The sequence below is a fragment of the Uloborus diversus genome, chromosome 1 (assembly GCF_026930045.1).
Source record: "Uloborus diversus isolate 005 chromosome 1, Udiv.v.3.1, whole genome shotgun sequence".
Taxonomy (NCBI): Eukaryota; Metazoa; Arthropoda; class Arachnida; order Araneae; family Uloboridae; genus Uloborus; species Uloborus diversus.
Window position 1 is genome coordinate 221,088,423 of NC_072731.1, and position 24,187 is coordinate 221,112,609.

General features: G+C 31.4%; 1 protein-coding gene across 1 annotated transcript in view; it reads left to right on the forward strand.

The window, feature by feature from the left end:
* LOC129218840 (telomere-associated protein RIF1-like) overlaps nucleotides 1–24,187 on the forward strand; it is a 64,459-nt gene that overhangs the window by 16,096 nt on the left and 24,176 nt on the right. Inside the window, exons 9-19 of the mRNA XM_054853165.1 lie at nucleotides 304–455; nucleotides 1,327–1,402; nucleotides 2,097–2,210; nucleotides 6,442–6,549; nucleotides 8,073–8,230; nucleotides 9,764–9,844; nucleotides 11,176–11,246; nucleotides 12,919–13,102; nucleotides 15,757–15,861; nucleotides 18,333–18,482; nucleotides 22,193–22,283. Of these exons, the coding sequence (XP_054709140.1) occupies nucleotides 304–455; nucleotides 1,327–1,402; nucleotides 2,097–2,210; nucleotides 6,442–6,549; nucleotides 8,073–8,230; nucleotides 9,764–9,844; nucleotides 11,176–11,246; nucleotides 12,919–13,102; nucleotides 15,757–15,861; nucleotides 18,333–18,482; nucleotides 22,193–22,283 (1,290 nt within the window). The remainder of the gene's footprint in view (nucleotides 1–303; nucleotides 456–1,326; nucleotides 1,403–2,096; nucleotides 2,211–6,441; nucleotides 6,550–8,072; nucleotides 8,231–9,763; nucleotides 9,845–11,175; nucleotides 11,247–12,918; nucleotides 13,103–15,756; nucleotides 15,862–18,332; nucleotides 18,483–22,192; nucleotides 22,284–24,187) is intronic.

Genomic DNA, 24,187 nt, shown 5'->3' on the forward strand with positions numbered 1-24,187 from the left:
AAGTTGGATGAAAATCTTCTGCTTTAAAGAGAGTTTTAAGTCGCTTTTATGTTATGACTAGTTATTTGACACTTATTGGAGGCATACACATATAAAGAATAAACTGTTGACATTGATCCAACCAGTTCATGCAATTTAGTGACTTTATTTAAAACTAAATTGGAAAAACGATTTGGTAGTTAATAAGAATTGGCTTTTAACCAGTTGTGTAGTCATAAATAATCTCTCTCTTTTTTTTCCCTTAAGACTGTTAGTTGTATATATATATGTGTGTGATATGTGTGTATTTTTTCTTTCTTGCAGATGTTTTAAATGACTCAAAAAAGCTCCGGTTTGTGCTGAAACCTTTTAAAAATATCTCAAGATTAAGTGAAAATATCTTATTAACTGTTTGCACTACATGGTGGCATTTAGTTTGTCATCTTTCTCACAATTTATCAATGCGCTTTACTGAAGTGAGTATTGTTTTCAGTATTTTTTTTTTTTTTTTTGTAACTTAAGAAATATAATTTACTGTTGAGCATGTTTCACGCATTTTTCTTCTAACTCTGTATAACAGTGTAATGTACACACACACCTATTTTCTTCTGAACAAAGGGATACCTTTTTGTAAGATTTTCTGAGTAAAAGATTTCTTCTCAAAAAAATGTTAAGTTTAATAAACATTTGATATTTTAGTCAAGATTAAAACTTAACTCAGTGGCTTAGCAGCCCAGGAGGCCAAGGCCTACTGTGCCAGTCTCAGGGTTCATAACTGAGGACTCTTGGATGTTAAAGCAGACATTCTGGTTGCTTGGTCAGCCAAACTAGGGAACCCCTAGTGTTTAGTTCCCAAGCATGCTCTTATTATAGTCTTTTGCTGTTTTTTAACTAACAGTCAGACAGTGTGAAATTACACTAGAATGTGTCAGTATTTACTTTTTTGGTGTTCATTTGACAGAGTTGGACTAAAGTCTGGAAAATATTTTTTTTTTTTTTTTCAAGGATTGATTAAGGTAACATTCTAGGAAAATTTGTCCCGCATCTATTTTGTCTTGCCCGCTGCTTATTTACCACGCAGCCAAGATAAGTCTGTTTGTCGACGTCATTACATTATTATGACGTAAATGCTATTTTTCTTGAAAAAATGGGCGACTATTTTAGAATCTATTTTCTACATCTGACTGCTGTTTTGAAGAGTTTTTTTTTCACATTACAGACTATTAAAGCAACTATTTTTAGTAGCTGAATTTAGTGACAGCACTGCTTTGTTGACATGAAATGAAATATGCAAGTGTAATTATATAAATGAACTTGAAGAATAAATGCTTCTTCTTTCATTAACAGGTATGCATTCCATTATTAGAGCTTACTGTGGGGAAGAGTACAACAGGACTGTCAGAAAAGCCAATTTCTAAAGGAAGTGAGTTATTTAATTATTCAAGACCAGTATCAACACACACAGATTATGAAAGTAGTAAACTGGAAGGTTTACTCTGGGGCAAAGCTTCAAACTTTGAACCTGGGTTCAAGTAGCCCCGTTTTAAGAACCAGTGCATGTGTATTAACTTATATTAATTACTGTGTTAATTATATAGCTATATACTGTAAAATACTGTTATTTTGTTAAGAAATAGAATGCAAACATAATATTATCTTTACCTTGATGGTGTCAGATATTTCCATAAACATACATGCAGACACTAAAAACACCTGTTTAGACAACTTGCAATCATAACTTCAGTCAGAAAAAGGCGAGGATAGCAGAACTTTATTTCATGCACCAGCCTCAACCTAATTCTGCTACCTGTCAGGGAGAAGTTTAACTAAGTCTATACATTGAGTTTTATAGGACCAGGGTGGATTTTAAACACTTTTTTTGTTTGTGGTACAAGTAGCCTCTGGAGGCTCCAGTAGCCCTGGTTATGTTAACTGAAGTGACTCTTGGTCACTATAGCATATTGAGTTTTTGCTCTAGATTAGCATTTATAATGAAAAAATATAATAAAAATCTACACTTCAATAATAACAAACTCGAGTATTTAAGTGCATATCATTACTATGGAAAATTAGTTTATTTTTCATGCAATTTTCTCCTCTTTTTGTCCTATTTCTAGGTGTGCCTTCTTTGATAAAGCGAGGTTGTTTTATATTGCTGCTACTTCTTCAACCATCAGCTGACAGTGTTAATCCTATTACCAGCCCGAAAAAAATGCCAACTATGCCATATTGTGAGTATTTGGAAAAATGTTTATGAATTAGTAGTGCATTGTGTCATGGTTTAACTAAATTCTGAACATTTCACAAAAATATTTTTGCTTTGAAACTGAAAACATAGGCATGTACGTAAATTCAGCAAGTTTTATTTAAAATTTACAATAAAGTTACCAAAATTTTCATTTTTTTTACTACTTCATGTTTAATTGCTCAGTACTGTGTGTGGAGTGTTGAGAGAACCAATCTTGGAATATCAAGGATCAGAAGCAAAAAGTTGGACATACTAAAAATAAAGCATAAATAACAGTGAATAATATCATAACTTAATGCTGTTCTAAGCAGACCTAGATAAAATTTAAAACTGTGAACTCAATTGAGTGCTTAAAAATTTTCTGCCGAAAAACGCGGTAATCCTGCAATGTCTTATATTGCGGCCAACAGAAATAAATTAATGTTGAAAGTGAGTAGGGTACTGCTATGCTAGCACAATGTTTTTCCAACTATATTTACTCCTTTTATAATATTAGTAATTGGGGTACTTCAAAATTGGAGATCAACATTTGTTGTTCATGTTAAAAAAAGAGGAAAATAATAGAAAATTGTTTAAAAATATTTTCTGCAAACTTTGGAAATTTTCTGCAAAGAACATTCACATGTTTGTCTACATTATCTTGGTCTAGTTCTAAGTGCTAATGAGATATGCATTTATATGCAAGAACACACCAAAACAAATTTCCAAAATAACATCTGAACAAAATAACTCTAAGGTATTTTTTAAAATATATATTTATAAAATTATTTTGTTTTCAGATATTTATTTGCTATTTTTGAGGATAGAATTTTATTAATTTTGGAAATTATTATTATCCAGAATAGGCAAGATATTTTAGCCAAATATACTTTTTAAGTACAGTCAATTCGCGATAACTCGAAGTTTTTATTAGGTCCCAACCCCTTTGTCTTTAATTCCATACTAATTATTCTCAATATCTCAGAGTTAACTTCCTTTAACTCGAAGTTTTTTCCAAGATGACTCGAAATTTATTTTGAAAGAATCAAAAAAAAAAAAAAAGAAACTAGAGAGAAAGAAAGAAACTATGAGGGAAAAATTAATTCACCTTCACTTGCAATTCCTGCACAATAGACCTCTAAGCAAGAAGAGAACCTGTTGAGCCAATGTGCGATAAAGGAGTTACACGTGCGGAAATTAGTAAGTTTGTTTTTCCTTTGTTGTACTGTACTGTTTACACTTTGACATGTTGCTGGACTACGATATTGCTTTTAAGCTGTCAAGTTATCAAGTCAACTAACTGATTGTATCTTTATTCAAAGGCTGGCCTAAGTTAAGATGCGTTCCCCTTCATTCTTTAGTTTGATTATTTGCTGATAAGTTCCTGAGAGACAGAGTGAGTTTTCTTTACTATTAAAGATGTCTGAACTAGTACTCTGTCAATGGTATTAAAAGGAAAATAGAAACTTCTAAAGCAGTAGAATCACTGAATCCGAATTTGAAACGAATGAAGATGTGCACCTTTCCTGAAGTAGAATCAGTTCTATTCAAGTGGTTTCAGCAATATCGAAATCAAAACCATGCTTTTGATTTTTGTTCTCTCAATATTTTTGATTAAACTGTGCATATTTTGCTTAAAAACTTCTAAGTTCTGTAATTTTGTCTGTTATATGTACATATTAATGAAAATATTCGATGGCTTTTAATATCAAAATGTCGAAAACCGAAATTAGCGGTAAGTTGAACTTCCGATAAGTCAGAAGTTTTTCGTTGGGCCCTTTATATTCGAGTTATTGCGAATTGACTGTATTTATATTTGTTAATCTAAAATTATTAAAAGACTAGAAATATTGTACATTTATCACTGAGTAAGTAACTAATAAGTTGTATTCAGTATTGGGCGAAAAAGAAAAACAAATAATAATGAATTTGTTCTAAAAACCTTTCAAGTTTTGCTACAGCTTTGTGATAGTAAAATCATATGTTTACCAGATTTTTTTTTTTTTTTTTTTTTTTTGAAGCAGTGCATTCTAGTTTTCCAAACTGCCATGAACTAAGATTATTTTTATGACTCTTTTTTATTTTTTCATTTCACTTCATGGTTGTTCCTTGAAAGTAAATGCAGAGGCTATGTTAATGTTAGCAAAACATGCTTAAAAGTTCTGAAACAATTACAAATTTTAAGCTACTTAGTCAAGTAGGAAAAAAATGTTGAGTTATGTGTGTTCATGTTTTTCTGCAACGTAGAGATGGATTTTTCTCCCTTTCAAAAGATATGTATCATGTTTCCAATTGCAACTGCTAAGTCAAAATATCAAGTGAAATCTTAAGGGCTTTTCAAGATGCAAGAATGTTGTTTCATTTCTTAACTTACAAAGTACATTCACCTGATGCTAGATTTTCAACAGATGCTTCATGCAAAAATTTTAACAATACTTAGTTGAATGATAATTAGAAAAATTTTGAATGAACTTGGTTTGCATCTTTGCTATGAAATATTTTTTGATGATTTTTTTCTATTTTACTATGAAATGTGAAATTTTTTTTGCCAAGTTTTCGCTTCTAGCATGGTTTATTTGTCTATTACTGCAACACTTAAAACCGCAACCTCAAGCAAATCTATGGTAAATTGATAAATGAGTTAATCTGTTATTAGGAGAAACCTTTACTGACAATTAGAAATATTGTTTTTTCTTTTGCCCGTTTTTATTATTCTAACTTGACTGTCAAAATTAATAAGGGAAAGTGTTAAAGTTGTATTATTATTTGCACCACGCTCTGCTACTGGTGTTAAGTTATATTATTGTTTATATATATTTCTTTGTTATTGTTTGGCAACACTAAGTACTTTTTGAAGTTTTACAATGGCGATCACCTAGTTAGCTGGAATAAAGTTTCGCTAATTATATATCTTCATCTCTTCATATTTCTAGTTCTCTGCTAAGAAGATACATAACCTTAATATGTTATTTAAAGTCATCAGATTATGTAAAATTTATCAAAAATTACTGATCTCTCTGCAATGCTGTTGAAGTTAAAGTTGTGCAAGGCAGTTTAGATGCACATATGCTATTATTTCTCATAGAGTTATAGAATTGTACTAAAGACTCAAGGGCGCCCATATGCAAAATTGTGAGGGGGGGGGCTCAGGTATTTTCCTCATGGGTTAGGAGGGTATTTTCTCCATGGAGACCAATTTCAGGACAGATTAGAGTCATTAAAATATTTCATTTGTAATAACTTACTCATTAATGGCCGGAGAATAAATGTTTTCACATTTTTGCAAAGAAAAAAGTACCAAAAGCAAGGAAGTTCTAATTTCAAAGAGGGGGCCCCCCCTTTGCCCCCCTATATGGGCGCCTTTGTAAAGACTCCAGTAATGATTCTTTAAGCAGTTAGGTTAACCAAATCTTGGTAGGGAAGATATTGTTACTGAATATGTTCAAAATGCTGGAATTACTTTCAGTTGCCTCATCCTGCACAGGTAAAATTAAGTTTGTTTGCCTTTTAGCTCATATTGCATGCTTTAGTTAACGCACTGCTAAAGTTATGTGAGCAAATCACAAAAAGTGCATAAAAGAGACACTGCCGCTGACTGAAAATGTATATTATATAAATGCGTATTATATAAATTATATAAATTAATAAATAATAACTTATTCATTCTTGAATGGAATGCATTAAATAAGTTTACTGCAAATTGTGACTTTTGCCCCAAATACAAAGGCAAGGAAGAAAACTATATTTTTAAGTAAATTTATTTTTTATATTCAAAGAGTAATAGCCATAGAATTCAGTATCAAAATCAAAACAGATTTGAATCCATCTCGTTTAATATGCATTGAATGATTGTTGAACACTGTTCATCCATTGCTAGAGTCTAGAAAGGTCTTAAATCATTTGTTGTAATGTGATCTTCTGCTTTTGTTTCCAGTCAGCTATAGTAAAAACTCTTTAATTTGTCTGATCAGTTTGACTGCAGGTTCACACCTACACTCCATATCGTCGCCTCAAAGCAACAGTAAGATATCTAATCCCAGAAGTAACACTGATATATTTTTGCTATGCTGTAGCCATATATGCCAGCATTCGCTATTGCTAAGCTGTACAGTTTTGCAGCATTTTTGCTCAGTTTGTGCATTAGTTACATTGATTTGCAAAAGAATTTATTTAAGCTTTTTCTTTAATACTTTTTTTTTCAATGAATGACATTATTCAATCTTGTCTGTTTCCAGCATCTCTACAAGCTCCTGTAGATATTAAAATTTTAGTTCATCATTTTAAGGACATAATTAATACAGCTCGGGTCATTGCTGAAACTTATGGGAAGAAAGATGAAATGAGTAAGTTTGAATTTGATTCTTTGTGGTACTTTCTAGAACAAAATTCTTTGCAGAATAAGTACTTATTTTTAAACCATGCTAAAATTGTGGTCCTAGAAATCAGTTAAATAATGCTCATTTGTAAAAGCATAGTCTTAACGTTTTTCTGGCTCATAAATCATTTGCTCTCATCTACCAATTTTGTAAATGATGTCTTTCATTAAATATGCAATTTTTTTTTTGTTGAAATTGTCTAGCAGGGCTAGTCAATCCCCATGAATCCAAAAATCTTTAAAAAGTCTAAAAACAATTGTGGGTTTACAAAGAACCTCATCCTTTGCAAATCCCAAGCAAACTAAAATAGGAGCAGGTGAAGCCTCACCAGCAGAACACCAGTGGCATTCTGGAAAGGTCTTATGACCCTCACAAAACCTGAAGGCTCTCGGTATGTCCACTCAGAGTGAAATTCTAAATGATCAAAAGAGATACACACTATGATTAATATGAACAAATATTTTAAAATCTTGTCAAAATATGTTGAAAATATTCTATACTTGGGGTTTAAGAATGTATCCGATTACCCTACTTTGTAGGAAATTTTTTGTATTATGCCAATGTTTTTGACTTTCACTTAAAAAATGAAAAGAGAAAAAAAAAGAAAGATTTTTTTCCTTAAACTCTTATTTTATGGGCGACATTTCACCAGCTTTTTTGTTCCTTGCTTAGAATTTCCTGTGATCTTGGAGTCACCTTGCTGTTTCTGAAAGATAAAGCACAATTTCAGAAATTGGGGGCAAATTTTAGGAATTTTCCTAACAACTGATTCTTGCTGATGTGCTAGTCATTGTACTATACATTCTACTGGCAGCTACTGATTTAAGAAAGACTGCCAACACTACTGTTTTACCTTAACTCTTAAAAAAAGTTTAATTCTATTTTATTCTTTTTCTTTTAAGAATTAATTTAAATCAATCAGATATTTTTCTAAATTTGACCTTTTATTTTTTTATGGATAAGCTTTTTATGGAAGAAATTTGCCATTTACTGGCATATCACCTTCAGGCTGGTCTTTAAATATGGTTCTAATGCAATTGAGAGGGGGTTTTTTTCTGTGTGTGTGTGTTTATATTCAGGGTAAAATTTAGAGCTGGATAATTTTTCTACATCCTTGCTTTATATTTATTGCTTTATACTTGTACTATATTTGTCAATAGTATTATTTTTTCCCTTGCTGGCTTCTTTCATTTTTATATTAGTATATCAGTATGTATTTTGTATTTTTTATATTTATTTGAAAATAATAATCACAGAGAATCACAACTTTTATCAATTTTTCATCTTGCAAAATGAGTAATCAAGAACAAATGATTTTATGTGGGGGAGAAAAAGAAAGTTTCTGTGTGCTTTTTCAATTCTGCTCATTTCCTTTTTTTTGTTGTTAATGACATGCTATGATATCTTTTCCTTGTAAGAATTATTCATTTTATTGTCTCATTGATAGAGTGGTTCTAGTTGCTCTTAGTATTTTTTTTTTTTTTTTTCAGAAATTCACATTGATAGTTTGATGAAGTCGATTCTTTTTATTGTTTCATCTATTATTGAAGATGAAAGTAATAAGGAATCAGTTGATGCTGTGATAACATTTTTAAACTTTTTAAATGAAATTATAAATGAAAAGATCTGTCCTCCTTTGCTGTGCTTGGTAAGTTCTCAAAATAATTTCTCACAAAATATCCTTATATGTCAGAAATATTTTATTTGAAAATGTCATTAAGAGATAATGTTTTCAACTGATAGGATTATTCTATAATAGCTGAATTCTTAAAAGGTAAAACTGCCAAGAGGTTAAGGGCTTGTCCTTTCCTCAAAAACTGCTTAGTTAAATTTTGTTTTTTTAAAAAGCACAAAGTCCTTTTTATATCTATTCTTATACAATGTCTTAATTTTTATTGTTCTCTGTACAGGATGTGAAGAATTTTAGATAACTTTTCAGTTAAGTACATTACTTGTTTTGTACTAGAATCCTTGAACTTCTTTTGGATGATGGTTTGCTTTTTGCTTACAAAATTGGTCTGTTTAAAAATTATTTAACAAGGTATCAAAGAAACAATGAATTTACATAGTGTTTTAGATGAAAATAATTAAAAAGAAAAAAAAGTGGAAATAATGTACTGAAATTCCTTCTTTTTTGGGCGCATCAATACAAGCGATCTTTTCACCAGTTTCAAGAATAATCTGTTTTGTTTAGACTTGGAATCCAGAAAATGATTGACTTAAAATTTGATGGTTGGCATAAATATGATTTCATCTTTCCTTTGTGATTCGCTATAATCATAATGAAATAAATTGTGCATAACAGGTTCCTTTCTAATGTTGATAGGAGGGATTACAGATTAATTGGCAGAAATCCACAATTAATCACTTTGCTGCTTAGTTATGGTTGCCAAATTTTGGTGAAAATTTTTTTAAAGCTGTTGCTTGAATTTTTTTTTTTTAAATATTTTCTGCATACCTTTAGCATAGTGCTTTAAGATCATCTTATAATTTTCTTGAAAAATATAAGTCCTGGATAAAATGGCCACTAACAATTTGCAAAAGTCATCACTAATTTAAAAGTGTACTCTCTACAGGCCTAAATTATCATGAATCATGTCTAGTTAAAAATATGTAGTTTATGGAAATGATAAGAAAACTCTTTCCAGAATTTGAATGGAGAATGAAAATGGAGAAAAAATAAATCACCTAATGCTATAAACTAATATTAAAAAGTAAGAATTAAGAAGAAAAAATATGTAAAATAAAAACAGATAAAGAACTTGTAGCATCAACTGTCATTTTATTGGCCTATTTACTTTTACTGAGTTAACAGTAATTGACCGGTCATCTTATCGATGTGTTTATAGATGTATCAGTTGACCGGTCATCGATAAGATGACCGGTAATTGACCGGTCATCTTATCGATGTGTTTATAGATGTATCAGTGTATTTACCATTGGTGTATTAAGCAATTTCATTAACCAAGTTTTTTTTTTTTTTTTGTTTACTTATTTTCTGCATATTGACTTGAAGCTTGTCCTTTAATTTCTTGTAAAATATTTCCAAATTTTATGTACTAGAAGTTCTTTTTTTTTTTTTTCACAATTTCACATTTAGTTTATGATTTTTATACTGTTTGACATGCTCTAAATTTTTGTTTTGTTTTTATGTAACATTTATTTTTTATTTTAATTTTAGAAATCCATAGAAAGCCTAAGCAAAATATCTCGTCGTTGTCTTGTGTCTCATATATTCAATTTTGGATCAAGAAAATCACAAGTAAGGAGTAGGATTTTTTTCCCCTAAAAAATATGAAACTAAGTACATGATGACTGAGTTTCTGTGTCAAATTTGTTCCAGAATGTTTTAAATTTTGTTGTGAAATTGAATCCAAAGTATAAAAAAATTTGAATTTTACTGTCAATTTCATAATGGCCTCATCTTATCATTTTAGTTTAAGTCTTCCTGCTTTCGTTATTAATCTCCTGCATTCCAATTTTTTTTTTTTTTAAATACTTCTATGTCTTTCCTTTTTGTTTGAATATAAAGCTTTTTTTTCAATTATGTTCTGTATCATTTTGTTAAATGCACTAACTGGCACGATTATTAAATTGATTAATGAAAGCTAAATTCAGAGAAATTGACTGTTAAATGTTATATTTGCAACAAATGGTTAAGAATTGCATTTTGTCTTTTTATAGCGCTACTAAAACTACTTTGATGTTTGATCATCCTTCAATTGAAAATGCTGTAAAATGGTTGTTTTCTCCCCTTTGAAATATTACCAAAATTATGTTTTTTTTTTTTTAATATTTTTTTTTCAATTTTTTTTTTACACTTATGGTCAAGTTTGTATAAAACTGTATTAAAGAAACCTTTTTTTTTTTTTTTAAAGATATGTATTAGTCTGCACTGTAATAGAATGCTTGTATAATGCAAAATTTCAATAAATAGACTTATTTTTATGGAATCTTTTTCAAAAATTAATTTCATTAAGACTGAAAAAAATATTTCATTCCAGAGATTATTTGGGGGTTTTTTTATAGCTCTCTCTCTCTCCTTTTTTCCTCCTTGTACCAAGTGAAGGAAGTATTGTATGTTTGGTAGAAAATTTTCAATCAAATTTCTCTCTCTTTCCGTTTACTCTCCCTCAAATAAATTTTTCTTAGTTTTTTCGTTATGTCCGTATATTCACATGATGTATGTAAGAACGTTTGAGCAACTAAAAAATCCATTTTAACTATCCATGAGTTAAATATGTTATGTTGTCTATGTGTGCATGCATTTATCTCGCATAATAAAAATAGTATTTCGTTGATGATTAAAATTTGATATTCAAGATCTGTACTGGGTTTAAGTGTTCTCCTTTCTTTTTATTTGCAATCAGATGTAATAAAAGTGCTTCTCATTTGATTTTTGAGGCAAATTTATGTCAATTTCAATACAAACTGCACAATTTGTGCCAAAATTTCCTTCATGGTCTCCCCCCCCCCCTCCAAATATATAATATATTTTTTGCATACATGATCTCATACATATGTAATAAGGTATGTGAGTATCTATCTTATCTGTCTGTATATATTTTATTTTCCACTTTTTTCTTTTTGTAGGATGTGTTATGTTCTTCACTGTTGAAACTTTTATTGAACTCTTATTTATTTCCCAGTGAAAATCCTAAGAGGTAAGTTTTACTTAATTTCGTCTCTTGCAAATTTCTCAAACAATATGATCTTATAATATGTTTAGATAATGAGTTTTTAGTGGAGGTGTTAGCCGGAATGGGATAATACCCAGTCCAGAACCCTAGACTGTTAACGATTTCATGTATATCAGCATATTCTTTCTTTGCCCTTCTCTCCCCCCTAGAAAAAGGAAATAAAAAAGTTATCGTAATATTATTAATTATTATAAGAAACTGAGGAGTTTCAATCTTTTGAAAGATTAAGCTCAATTTTAAATAAATAAGGATATTCATTCTAATATACTGTTAGGAAGAATAAAGTAGAGAATCTTTTGAGCTGCATGTGTGTCAGTATGATGAAAGCCAGTTGGTAGTTTTCTTATTATATTTTGCTTCATATTTTCATCAGTTTTGTACTGCTTTTCTCAGCTATAAAAATATTGGTTTTGATATATTCATGATGATGTATTGATATTTTTTTTCGAAACAAGATAGTGTTCTTAACTAGACACTATGCGATTCTGCGAGTTTGATATCAATAACTTGGTGTTAACTATTATTTTCATGCCTTCCTATATTTCGCTTTTTATTGAGGACTGTATAATGATTGTGTACAAAATTAAAGATTCTGTTTCAAAACTTTGAGTTCACCTGATACAAAACTGATCATTCTGATGGAAAATCTGTGTTTTTACTGATACAAAACTGTTTGCTCTGATACAAAATTGGCAATTTTGCTGATACAAAGCTGATACAGAAATGAATTCTTGATTTTCCACCTCTGTATAACTACTATGTATCTAATTGGCACATGCTTGAGGGGGGAGAGTCACCTCATTTTGATATGACACGACTAAATTATAGAGATTTATCCAGGGAGGTTCCGAAACCTATTCCTTTACTTTTCGGTTCAAAGAGTTATACTGAGTTTTTGAAATCCAATTTCATAGTAATTCTAGGGTAGTGTTTTGAAACCCCCTCCCCAAAACATGATCGAAGGTCTTTTAAAATTGTGCCTTTTTGGATATTTACTTTGAAAAATTACCGGAGGAAAGTCACTGAACCAATTTCTTCCCCTAACACTACCTGAAATGTCTACAATCAGGTTATTAAGACTCAAATTTTATGCCGGAGGAAGGCCTCCTAGCTCGATCTCCTAACATCACCAATGATCATTTGAAATACCTTTTGAAACTTCAACTATAAAAAGTTTCTGGGAGAGAAGTTTGAACCCCATTAATTTCCTTAATGTTGTCAAAAATGGTCTAAAATTGCGTTTTAAAACTTCAATTTGGAAAAATTGCTTATGCAGGGTCCCTCAAGGGAGGAGCAATAGCTCCTATCACCCCTCCCTTGTATCCGTCCTTGAGCTAACACCATTCGCAAAAGTTAGCCTTCATGCTTACTAGGTTTACCAAGGATATAGCTAATGAACTTAGCTACATCCAAGAACTAGGATGGAGATAGACTTCTGAAGTCATAGGAATTTCTTCTGGAAAATTGCGATAATAGCAAAAAAATAGTGAGATTAAAAATGGGCTAAACAGTGCTGTGCAATCTGTTGTTGATTTTCAATGTTCGCATTCCCTGTCAATACATGGGAGTCTAGCCTGTGATTACTACTAAAAAGTTAGTATCCATCAGTATAATTTTAGTACGCCTTTTTTTTCAGATTTTATATAACTTATAATCGTCTCATTCAAGCTGGAATTCATGAATCATTGCACCCGTTACCTGTAACTCAGAGATTCTTGAGCATTGTTAAATCAGTAATTTCAACAAGTAATTTAGATGGAGAAACGCTTCTGCAGATGTGGTCAGGCATTGCGTCACCATTGGTGGAAGTCATTGAAAAGGTATCTATTTTAGTGTAATTTTTACTCTTGTCATATTATTTTTGGCAAAAGTAGTAAAATCATTCTGGTTATCTTAAAACCGTTCCAATTTGTTCTATGCCACTTAAACTTTTTAAGTTGTTTGTCTAAGAAAACTAGGAATCCCATCACTGTAGTCACCTTGCTAGGTTAGCAAAATATATCTTTATTCTACCAAAAAAAAAAAAAAAATTGGCAATATTGTACACAGCTAATTGCATTGTCGAATAATTCTGAAGTTACCATTTGGAAGCTTTTTTTTTTTTTTTTTTGTAGTTGTTTAATGCGCCCTTCCTGCATTGTAATCTTCTGTGTAATATTATTAAATGATAGAAATCTTCTGATTTTTTGAAGTACTGCGGGAGAGGTGTTAAATATTAAGAAATTTAATTTTGCATCCCATTCTTGGATAACTTAAAGTTACCCCCAAATGGCAGGATAGCTTGAAACTAGGCTAATAATTCACTGTACAATTGTTTGGAATTGTTTCTTCTGTTTTATACAAGTAATAGAAAGAAAAAAAAACATTCAAACTATTTAGGTGTGAGTAAGGCAGTTTAAAGTACAGAAAATGAGACTCATAGTTACCCTGAATTCACTGTATTTATTATATAACCCAGTAAACAGTTGAATCTCAGTCAATGTAATGGAAATTCCCCTTGGAATGAAAACCCCATCAATGCTATCCCATATTTTTGAAAACTCTGGCTAAAATCAGTATTGTAGCACAATTGTATTAACAAATGTTAGTGCAGTAACACCCAAGAAAGATCATGTTTTCTTCGCTTGCTGTGAAGTAAGAAATTGCAAATAGTACTTACTCAGGCAGGTGTCTAAGTGGTTTAGACAAGACACTATTTTACCCTCAAACATTTAGTAGTTGATTTCTTGACATATCATTTCCGTACAAAATAAAGAGTTCTGCCAAGCACCTTTCACAGCCCCAATTAAAAATCAAAAAACTATTTAAACTGCACATTAGCCACATGTTTACGAACCATTTCACCGTATTTTGTCTAAATGTAGAGTTCGCAACATGACTTTTTTTGCCATAACCATTTAATTTACTGTTCGATTAATACAAAATGTTATTCTTAATTGATCCTATCAGCTCATGAACTTAAAATAAAACAATGTGCTAACTAAACAGTAAATTAAATAGTTATGGCAAAAAAAGGCATGTTGCGGACTCTACATTTGGACAAAATATTATGAAGTAACCCTTAACACTATTTTCTATCTTTCATTTCCATCTTGCAAATCATGTTCATTCTCACAAAAAATTCAAAGCAAAGCAAAGAAAACTTTGGAGCATTGCCAATGTTGCAGCTTGGTACTCACACCACTGAGGCAGCTTGGTATTACCACACTAGGCCTAAGACACACACCTGGGTTGCCAATCACTCAACCGTAGCTTCCATTGGAATCTATGAAGCCCATCCTTCTCCAACTTAATCACATCAAAAAGATTATTTCTTTCTCAATCAATGTAATCCAGCACTATCTGCAGCATCGGCCCTGTACTTGAGGCACTAAGATGGAAAGTGCATGTGGCTCGCTCATTGGACAACCATAGGCCTTAGCAAATCATTTCCGACAACTTACACTACTACAGGGAATGGAGGGGTAGTCTGCCTCATATGACACCCATCTGGTGGGGCTACCCTACCCACCCCTCTGGGGAGGTCGGGTTAGGTCACTGTGACCTCCCAAAAATTTCCTTAATCAGCAAACTTCCCTGACAATTCGAAAATTTTGGAGACAGCATGGCAATTGAAGATTCTAGGGGTAAACCCTGTCATTCAAAAAAAGCTAATTTTAAGAAAAACACATTTGAAAGTTTGACTGATGGGCTTTTTCCCCAGTACTACCTAGTTTCAAACAAATATTTCAGCTGAATTACGGAGTTTTGCAAAAAGATGATAGGCTATTCGAAAAGTATACTTTAGCAACCTCTAGACTGCATCATTATTTCTTTTCCTTGTAAAAGCTGACTGACTGGGATTTTCCCCTGTACCTTTTAATTACTTACTCTGTTTTTTATTGTTATATGCATTTTTAATGATGTCTGATGTCTCTACTTATTAGATGTAGGTATGTGCATGCTCATATTTTACCTTTTGGTAAAACTTCTCATTCGGTAAATTAAGAATCCCCCCTCCCACCTCCATTTAAGTTTGGTTGACCCCTGTGTAGGGGAGGGAAGCGATGCCCAAGTGGATTTTTAAGAGTTTAAAACATGAATACTTCAAATCCAAAATTTCCTAAAAATCTTCTAATCTCTCTTGCATTTAATCAAATTTTAACAAAAATAGGAAACAATATTGTGGGAATTAGGTAGTTAGCATCAGGGGTAAATTTTGCATGAAATATTTGTGCCTTTTGTAATTTATGTGTGTCTTTTATTTTAAACTTTTGTTACTTTACGAAAATGAATGGTGGGTGCTTCTGAAAATAGTCAAAACTTTGTATTTACACTTTTTTTTCTGGTTGAGGTGGGATTGTGTGACATCAAAAATTATCACCCCAGGTGACTTATGGAAGAACGCTACTGATGTATGTTAAGTGTTTTCTATTTGTAAAATGCTGAATGTTTCAATTCCAAACTGTCCAAATCATGTATAACATATTTTTAGACTCAAGATGTTAATCAAGGCAATAAAATGGAGCATGATTTTAGCTGTATGTATGAAGTACTGCTTTGTCCAGTTGAGCTAATCTTTCCTACTTATGTTCAACAGGTAATGAATTATTTTTTTATTTTATTTTATAAAATAGTCATTAGAAGATTTCAAAAGACTTATTTTTGTGAAGTTCTCTATCTGCTGACAAAAAATAGGTACTTCATATGTGCTGTTATTCTTATTTGTTATACGTGAGGTATATTTAATGTATGTATATATATATATATGTATCCTTAAACCTGGTAGAAAGTATGTGATAGTAGAGCCAAAAAGGCAACATGCAAGACCATAAAGCCTATTTTTATTGAATAAAGATATAAATAACATTTAATATTCAAGATGCTCGACATGTATACTGTCCCTAACTATAATGTTATAAAGCTGGTTCTGAAACTGCATGCATGAACAAAACTATGCAAAAAATCTCATACCAGTTTCATCCAACCACTGTGTCCATAAAGGGCGATGGTATGATGTGCCATATCATTGGAGGGGAATAATTGGTTGGATATTCATTGGTAGTATAGTCACTGGAATGAAGTATCAAGAGTTGTTAGGACGTCACTTTGTTCCTGCAACAAGCTGTCTCAACATGACAACAGTACTGATTCATGATGGATGGGACTCATCCCCTCAGCACTGCTACCATCTTCACATGACTTGAAACAACTTTTGGTAAGCTAATGATTTTCCATTGCGCACAGAATAAAGTGCCCCCCCCCTCCCCCCAATACAATCTGGACCTAATTCTGTGTGTCTGCTTATGGGATTACGGCAAGGGCAGAAACTAGAGTGTATAGGAGTTGCCCTGATTTCCTGGAGTACCTTATTAGTTACATACAAAAATTTTCCCAATAAATACCTTAGCATTTAAACTCAATTGATGGGCTATGTGGAAAGGGATTAGGTGAAATATGCTAACTGTGTTGTCACAAAAGAGAACAGAAACAATTAAAATGTAAATTCTAGGCAATTAGGCGGGTTTATCTGTGGGAAAACATATAATTGCTACACACAAGAAGTTTTTATTGACTAAAGACATTTAAACAAAGAAACGTACTTAAGTTATTAGTCGCTCTAAAGACATTGTCTGATACATTAAGCAGTTAGACTTTAAAATAATTCAAAAGGAGACTGGAAAAACAGAATTTAAGAAAAGAAAAAAAAAACACTAAGCATTTAAGTATTCCTGTAGTTTTCAAGAATTCCAAGAAAGTGACTCAACATACAAGAAATAGTGCAGCTCAAGTCAGGTAGAGAATTTCTTATTATCTAACTTTCTGTCATAAATTTGAGTGTTGAAACATGCATATTTTTCTGGGAAAGTTTGGTTTGAAATGACTTGAGCCACACTTTTCCTTGTTTGTGGAGTCATTTTCTTGGAATAATTGAAAACTACACGAACACTTAAATATTTTCCTTTCTGACCCAGAAAAGGTATTTTGTTCTTTTGAGTGCACTATGAAAAGTGCCTAGTATTTTTTAAAAAAATTCTGTTATTTTATTCTTTTCAGTGTAAATGTATTTCAGAAATAGAGTAATATTACTATCGCAAAATTTCACCTCTTTTTTTCATATAAATGCTTCATACCAAAAGGTAAAACTATTTGCGTGTCTAAAACTTCAAGCATTTGGCACAAAAAATTAATCCTTGTTCCCCCTCTAGGATTTGTTAATTAAATCCTAGAAGTGCTAATTTAATTAGAACCATTTAATTATTAAAGGTTTGCGAAACTAATTCATATTTCACAATATACAAGTTACTTGTGATAATGATCCTAATATGTGTCTTTACTTAACCCCGTTTTCAATTATTGGCATAGATGAGGATAAAAATCCTGAAAAAGCAATGATAGTAGGTAAATTTCATGCTTGCTCCAGAAGAGTCTTGAGTCAAAAGTTTTATTATGATTATTATTAATATTGCAACAAAATTTGTAACAATGGGTTTTATATTTAAACGTTTAACATGGAAATTACATAAAATTTGCTGTTTTCTATCCTAACCGAAATAATTATTTTATTTTAGAATTGAATTTTTGAGCGTAAAGTTGTTATCCTAAGATTAAGCAAATCATTTAGCGAAATCCCGAAGTCTCTCAAGTGCTGTAGTTGCTGATATATAAGCAAAAGCAGGTCTCAGACTTTTCCGTGACAGTCAAGCCAAGTATAATAAAAGTGCTTAAAAAGTCTTTTTTTCAACTCAGTACGAGATATGGTTTTGGAAACCAGTCGACACATGGCAATGTTTTTGAATTAACAGTCAATGCAGAACAAAATTTAAATGCAAACTTGTGTTTCAGTGTTTCAAGGAACTCCCTTTTTAATGCAAAAAATGTGAGCTCAGAGATGAAAACATTTCTATCTAAAGCTTATGCCCTGAAACAAAAGTCTGCAATTTTTTGAAAATTCATTTTAAGATTTTAATTATCTAAAATATCAGCACATAGGTATTAATTTTTTTCATTGTCAGCATAGAGAAAGATAATTTAATATTTTATCTATTGTTTTTTGTATCTTTTCTACAGTTTCGTGCCAAACCTGCTTTCCAGTTGTGGTCAGTTTTATTTAAATCATTTGTACGATCTGCATCTCTTGTGTCAACTGTTCTTCCCAATGAAATCTGTGAAATGTTTTGTTCAAATCTCAAGAATTTTATCAAGACCGATCTAATGAAGGTAATAATATAGTTGCTTAATTAAGAAAGATTAATGTTTATAATGTTTTATATAGTCCTGGAAACATTTCATTAGTCAGTGTAAAAAATATTTAGTTATTTTGACATAATATATTACATTTCCAAAACAAAAATATTGAGTATTTTTGTAGGAAAAAAAATTATTAAATATGTTGTAATTTCTAAATTTGTGGCTTCATAAAAAATATACAGAAATTTTTTGTAACTAAAACAATCTAAAGGTGATTACTTGCAAGATTAGCAGATTTAGATTAATAATTCTGGTTCAATTAATGAATTTTAAATACATTTTATTAAACTGTCCAAACTGTTATCTGTTCAAACAAAGTGGTATGCTTCCTACTGTTTTATTTTGTCTTACTTTCTTTATTTTTGACATTACTCTATTTTTTTCAAATTTTTTTTTATTTTTAGCTCTTAAAAATGCAAGTAAGGATGTAACAGTTCTTGAAATTTTAAAATAATGGTATTCCTTTAGTAAAAGTGAGAAAAAGAGAAGCATTAAAAGATACTGAAACATTATAGAAATTTGTAAAAATATTTTACAAATAAAAATAGTCCCTTGATACAGTAAAAGCATAACTGTCTAGAATGCACGGGAAATGCCTAATTCCCGTGCAGATTTCCTGTAAGATTTTTTCACCTATCAGCTAAAAGCAAACAAACAAGTCACCTTTTTGCTATTATACAATAATAATAATAATAATAATGGTTTTTTTTAATTCCTTTTGTCAAATGGGTATGCTTCCGACGGGTCAGCTAGTGTACATATAATCTGGATCATTTTCGTCCCTGAAGTTCACTTCAGGGATACACCTGTTAATAACACCTGCACCTGTAAATAATTAAAATAGTTTACAAAATTTACATTACTCGGGAATGCAGAAAATTTCCCGAATATAAAATTTTCCTGTAAGATTTTTTCACCTATCAGCGAAAAGCAAACAAACAAGTCACCTTTTTGCTTTTATACAAAAAAAAATTAATGCATTTTTTAAATTCGTTTTGTCGAATGGGTATGCTTCCGACGAATCATCTAGTATACATATATATCGTGGTCAGTTTCATCCCTGAAGTTCACTTCAGGGATACACCTGTTAATAACACCTGCACTTGTAAATAATTAAAATAGTTCATAAAATTTACATACTCGGGAATGCAAAAAATTTCCAGAATATAAAATTTTCCTGAAACATAAAATCTCTGCTCAAAATTTCCCCAGATTAATTATATCACATTGTAGGAATCATTATGTAAGGCAATTTAGTAATGTGTATAGTGCAACAAAGATGTGTTTCATAGACCTCATCATCTCGGTTGCCAATTTTTTTACAAGAAAGCCAATCTCTGAAAAAAACTTAACTGATTTTTAAAAAAATAATATGTGTACAAGTTCTTATTTTCTCAAAAACCCAATGAGACGTCCCTGCAAGACACAAAAATTTATAGAATAATCATTTTTTATGTATTATTTTGTGAAAATTTCCCTCCAGAGTTCAAACATTTCCCCCTAAGTTAGTTCTGGTATTCAGACATAGTCTATATGCCTGTATTTTTAATCTTTATGAGTGGATAAGGATGCATTACTATTTTCCATACCAGGTGAGCGTTCTTTCCTGAAGTCTGGATTTCCTCTTTTTTATTATCGTTCCTTTCCATTATTTCATAATCTTGAATTTGAAGCTAAAATATATTACTGTAATGGGGCTGAGTATTTTATATTTTAGAAAAGAAAATATCTAAATTTTGTTACGCAGTTTCGATTATCATATTCACGTAAAAGCTTATGTATTTTCAATCCCATTTTTTAATTGTTTAACACTAGAAAGACGGAAGCGGTCATTTTGACCGCAAACAATTTTCAAATGCTCATATTTGCTGCGTTTAATTTTCAAACTCTTTTCCCTTCATCGACTTTTCCTAACTATTTATTAAGATCTTACAATAGTATTTTTTTTTCTTTAGGGTGATTATTATAATCGCTATAAATGTTTATACCTAGAAAGACTGACTACGGTCATTTTGACCGCTAAGTGAACCTTTCTTTATGCATCCGTTTTCTTCTTTTTTCTGTTATCAGTTGTGTGCTCTATGGACTATTGTTAGTTATCAGGGTAAGTAATGTTCTTTTGAGTTTGAGTAGTATCTGCTGGTCAGGTTTAATTCTTTGAACTGTTAGGAAAATGCAAAACACCTGCTGGTTCCATGGTTTCAGTTTTCTGCTATCTGCACAGGGGGGAAAGTTGAGAAAGGTAAATTTGAAAAGCATGTGGCTGGACACGTGAAATTACTTTGGGTCTAAAAAGAAGTAAATATAAACAGGTAAATTCCAAAAATGTTTGCTGGAATACTTTTGTGCACCAAAACATGTGCTTTGCTTGAAGCATTGACGTTTGTTTTCTTAGATGATAGTGAAGTGCTCAGTCACATAATTATATGATGTCGAGAAGAACCGTTGACAAGCAAAACTTATAGCAACATTAATTCCTGAAACTGTTGCAGATTTATCTAAAATAGATTATGGTTCGAATGAACAGTCTGACTTATCTGAAGAGAAACATAATCCTAGCGATGAGAATAGTTAGCTTTCATGAGATTATTGCAAATATTTTTCAGAGCCTAGATTTGCAGAAAAGGATTGTTCTTCTGAGTTAGAATCAGAAGAAACCTCACTAATAAAAACTGATGATCAATATATAAAAAGCAGTGAAGGAAAAGGGGAAAAGGACCCGACGGCGAAAAAAAAGGGGAGAAACATAAAAATCAAAAACATAAAAATCAAATATTTCTCTAATTTCCTCCAAGTCACCTCACCGATCAATTTTGCTGCATGTAAATAAGTATCTACCTCAGGAAAAAGATTAAAATTGTGTGAATATAAACTATGCGGAAATAAATCTACGAGCATTTGTTCTGATTGCCAAAAAAAAAAAAAACCTGTTAATGGCTAATATACAGGTGACCTGATAACATAAGTATTTCGAAATACTGTAAAAGATAGTAATGTACGGTATCTTGCGTTATTTAGAAATTTTTTACACCAAACACATGCATGGTTGATTATAGTACTTGTTAGTTATTACATGCTAAGAAAATTTCCTCTTTTTTGTACAAATTTTCTCTTTCTCAATGCCAATAGTGTAAAGCATGTATTTGACTTGATCGAACATAAAATTAAAAAAAAAAAGCTATCTGAGACTTATTTGCAGACTATATTAGGATTAAATTGTTAAATCAAATTCTGACATGTTAAAACATCTTTTCTATGGTTAAAAATCCCGAAAGGAGGAAATTTCCAATCTTTTCAGTATGGCGGTCAAAGTGACCCCTGCTAGTCTTTCTGGGTATACGCAAAACGCCGTCTTTCTAGTGTTAAGGATAACTTTTTTTTGATATTACAACTTTCCCCTTTTTTTTCCTTTTTTTTTTTACATTAGCTACAAACTCTCACCTGCCATATGCTTTTATGTGTGTTTTTGTACCCTTTTTCTTACTTCAAAACGTCTTTTTTTCTTACTTTTGCCTAAAATGTTAGATTTAATGCTGATTGAATAGTTTTTGTATTTGTTCATGTTTTGTAATGTAAATGTTTCTTGTTTCAATGTTAAACTGTAGTCAAAATATTTTCATTTGGTGCAAATTCTGATTTGTTTGCCTTTAAACAAAAGTCTCACATTATATTTTTCTCAGGAACCCCATTTCTTTGAGTCTATTTGTTTTCTTCTTCAAGTAATTGTTGAAACTGTTGATTTTACATCATTTGGAGCAACAAGCTCAGAAGGTAAAAATTTAATTATATCTTCTTGTAGTTATGTTATTTCTTTTACAAATAAGATAGACTGGATCCAGTTGATACAGGGTTAAATTGGTACAAGGGCTTTAATCATCCAGTGTGTATGTGCCCAAAACGGAGAGTCTTACAAAGAAGTAACAGATTTAGGCTGATTTAACTTCAAAATCCCATCCAGTTCAAAAAGTGAATTGCCGGAATGATGTCATATTACTGATGAGATGTTGTTTGTTTACATTCAGAACAGGGTTGGCAAGGTTTTGAACACTATGGTAAAAACCCCGCCCTGTTAGGACAGGATGGTAAAAATCACCTGTCCTGTCCTAAACCAGATTTGGATAGTCCAAAACCCTACCCGGATTTGGATCCTGTCCGATCCAATCCGCATGGGGCAAAAACGTATTTTAGCAGGCATGGATTTACATACAAGCTATAGCTCAGGGGGCCCGCAACTCCCGGAGATTAGCATGATTTGTTCCAAAAAATGAGAGAAAAGTACTTGAAAAAAAAATCATTTTCTAGTGCTTGAAAACCTTGAAAATGTTGAAAAGTGTGTCTACAAACTACAAATGGGAGGGGGTAGGAAGAAGAAATGTGAATACATGTCAAATTCAGCTCATTGCTACATCCTTCATCAAAAATGTGAAAACCATAGTTCTCACGTTTCTGAAACATATTACAAAGCTTTGTGACTCACGTTTCACATCTTACTATTTATATAATTCCGAATGCAGTATTTTGGAAATTCTTTTGTTGTTACTTCTTCTGCATATTGTCAATCTGTTTAGCAGGAAAAAAAAAAACCTACCTTTCTCTTCTTTTTCGTTTTCTGCTCAACTTGCAATTGAAGAAAAGTTCTTGTCATGAGAAATCTAGTTTCTTTTTTTCTTCAAGTTTAAAATAGCGGTTTCTTACTAAGTTAGAACAGGACTGTAAAAATTTATAATCAAGTACTAAAAATAGCAGAGACTGGAAAGTACAAATAAAATGCGTTAAATAATTTTAAATGCTCTAGAGTCCTCGAAAATCTCGAGTCTTTGAAAATCCTGAGCAAAGTGGGCTCCTATTTTATTTCTTAAAAATTATGAATTGTTCAAATGGGCAGTATGTTACTCTCTTGTTACCTATTTTCTAAATCTGTTCACCATTTCTTTTAAAGCATTTTTTACTATTGCTCATTTTATGATGTATTTGTTGGTGGGTTGGCAGGGTGATTAAAAACTAATTGTGCTGAAAGCCAATGTGAGCAAGTAACAATTCATTGCATATTTTTTCTTCCGGCGTTCTTTCTCTCTCAACTGCTGTCATTGATTTGTAGAATACAAAACAATTTTTACTGTGTATTATCGAAATTTGCAAAAGAGTCTATAACTTTTTGAAAGTTTTTTTTGCCTACTTCTGTCTTGATATTTTTGTTTTTCCAACTACATCTTACAGGGCTTTAAAATGCAGAATTTTATATCTATTTTTCAAAATTTCCCCCGGGAGAGAAACCCCCAGTCCCCCTACTATTGGGGATATTTTTTACTTCACTTAAAGGGGATTCCTGGGTCACTTTCTTGATACCATTCCACCTCTTAAGGTCAATCCAAAAAGGACGTCATGGAAAACACTTAAAAACACGATCAAAAAAGTAAAAGTATTGCTGTATGTATCATATTAAAGGGAAAAATTTAGAAAATTGTATCTTACAGCTCTGAGAGAAACGTTGTTCGAACTACAAAAGGGGCCCTGTACATGAAATAGCTTAGGGATCCGTTAAGTCTAAATCCGGCCCTGTATTTTAGTTTAAGAAAAAAAACAGCAGGTTATTATTTCTCTTTTTTTTACAGAAAACATAGCAAAAATGTTAACAAGAACAACTCATATTAGGTTATGAAGGTATTAATTAGTTT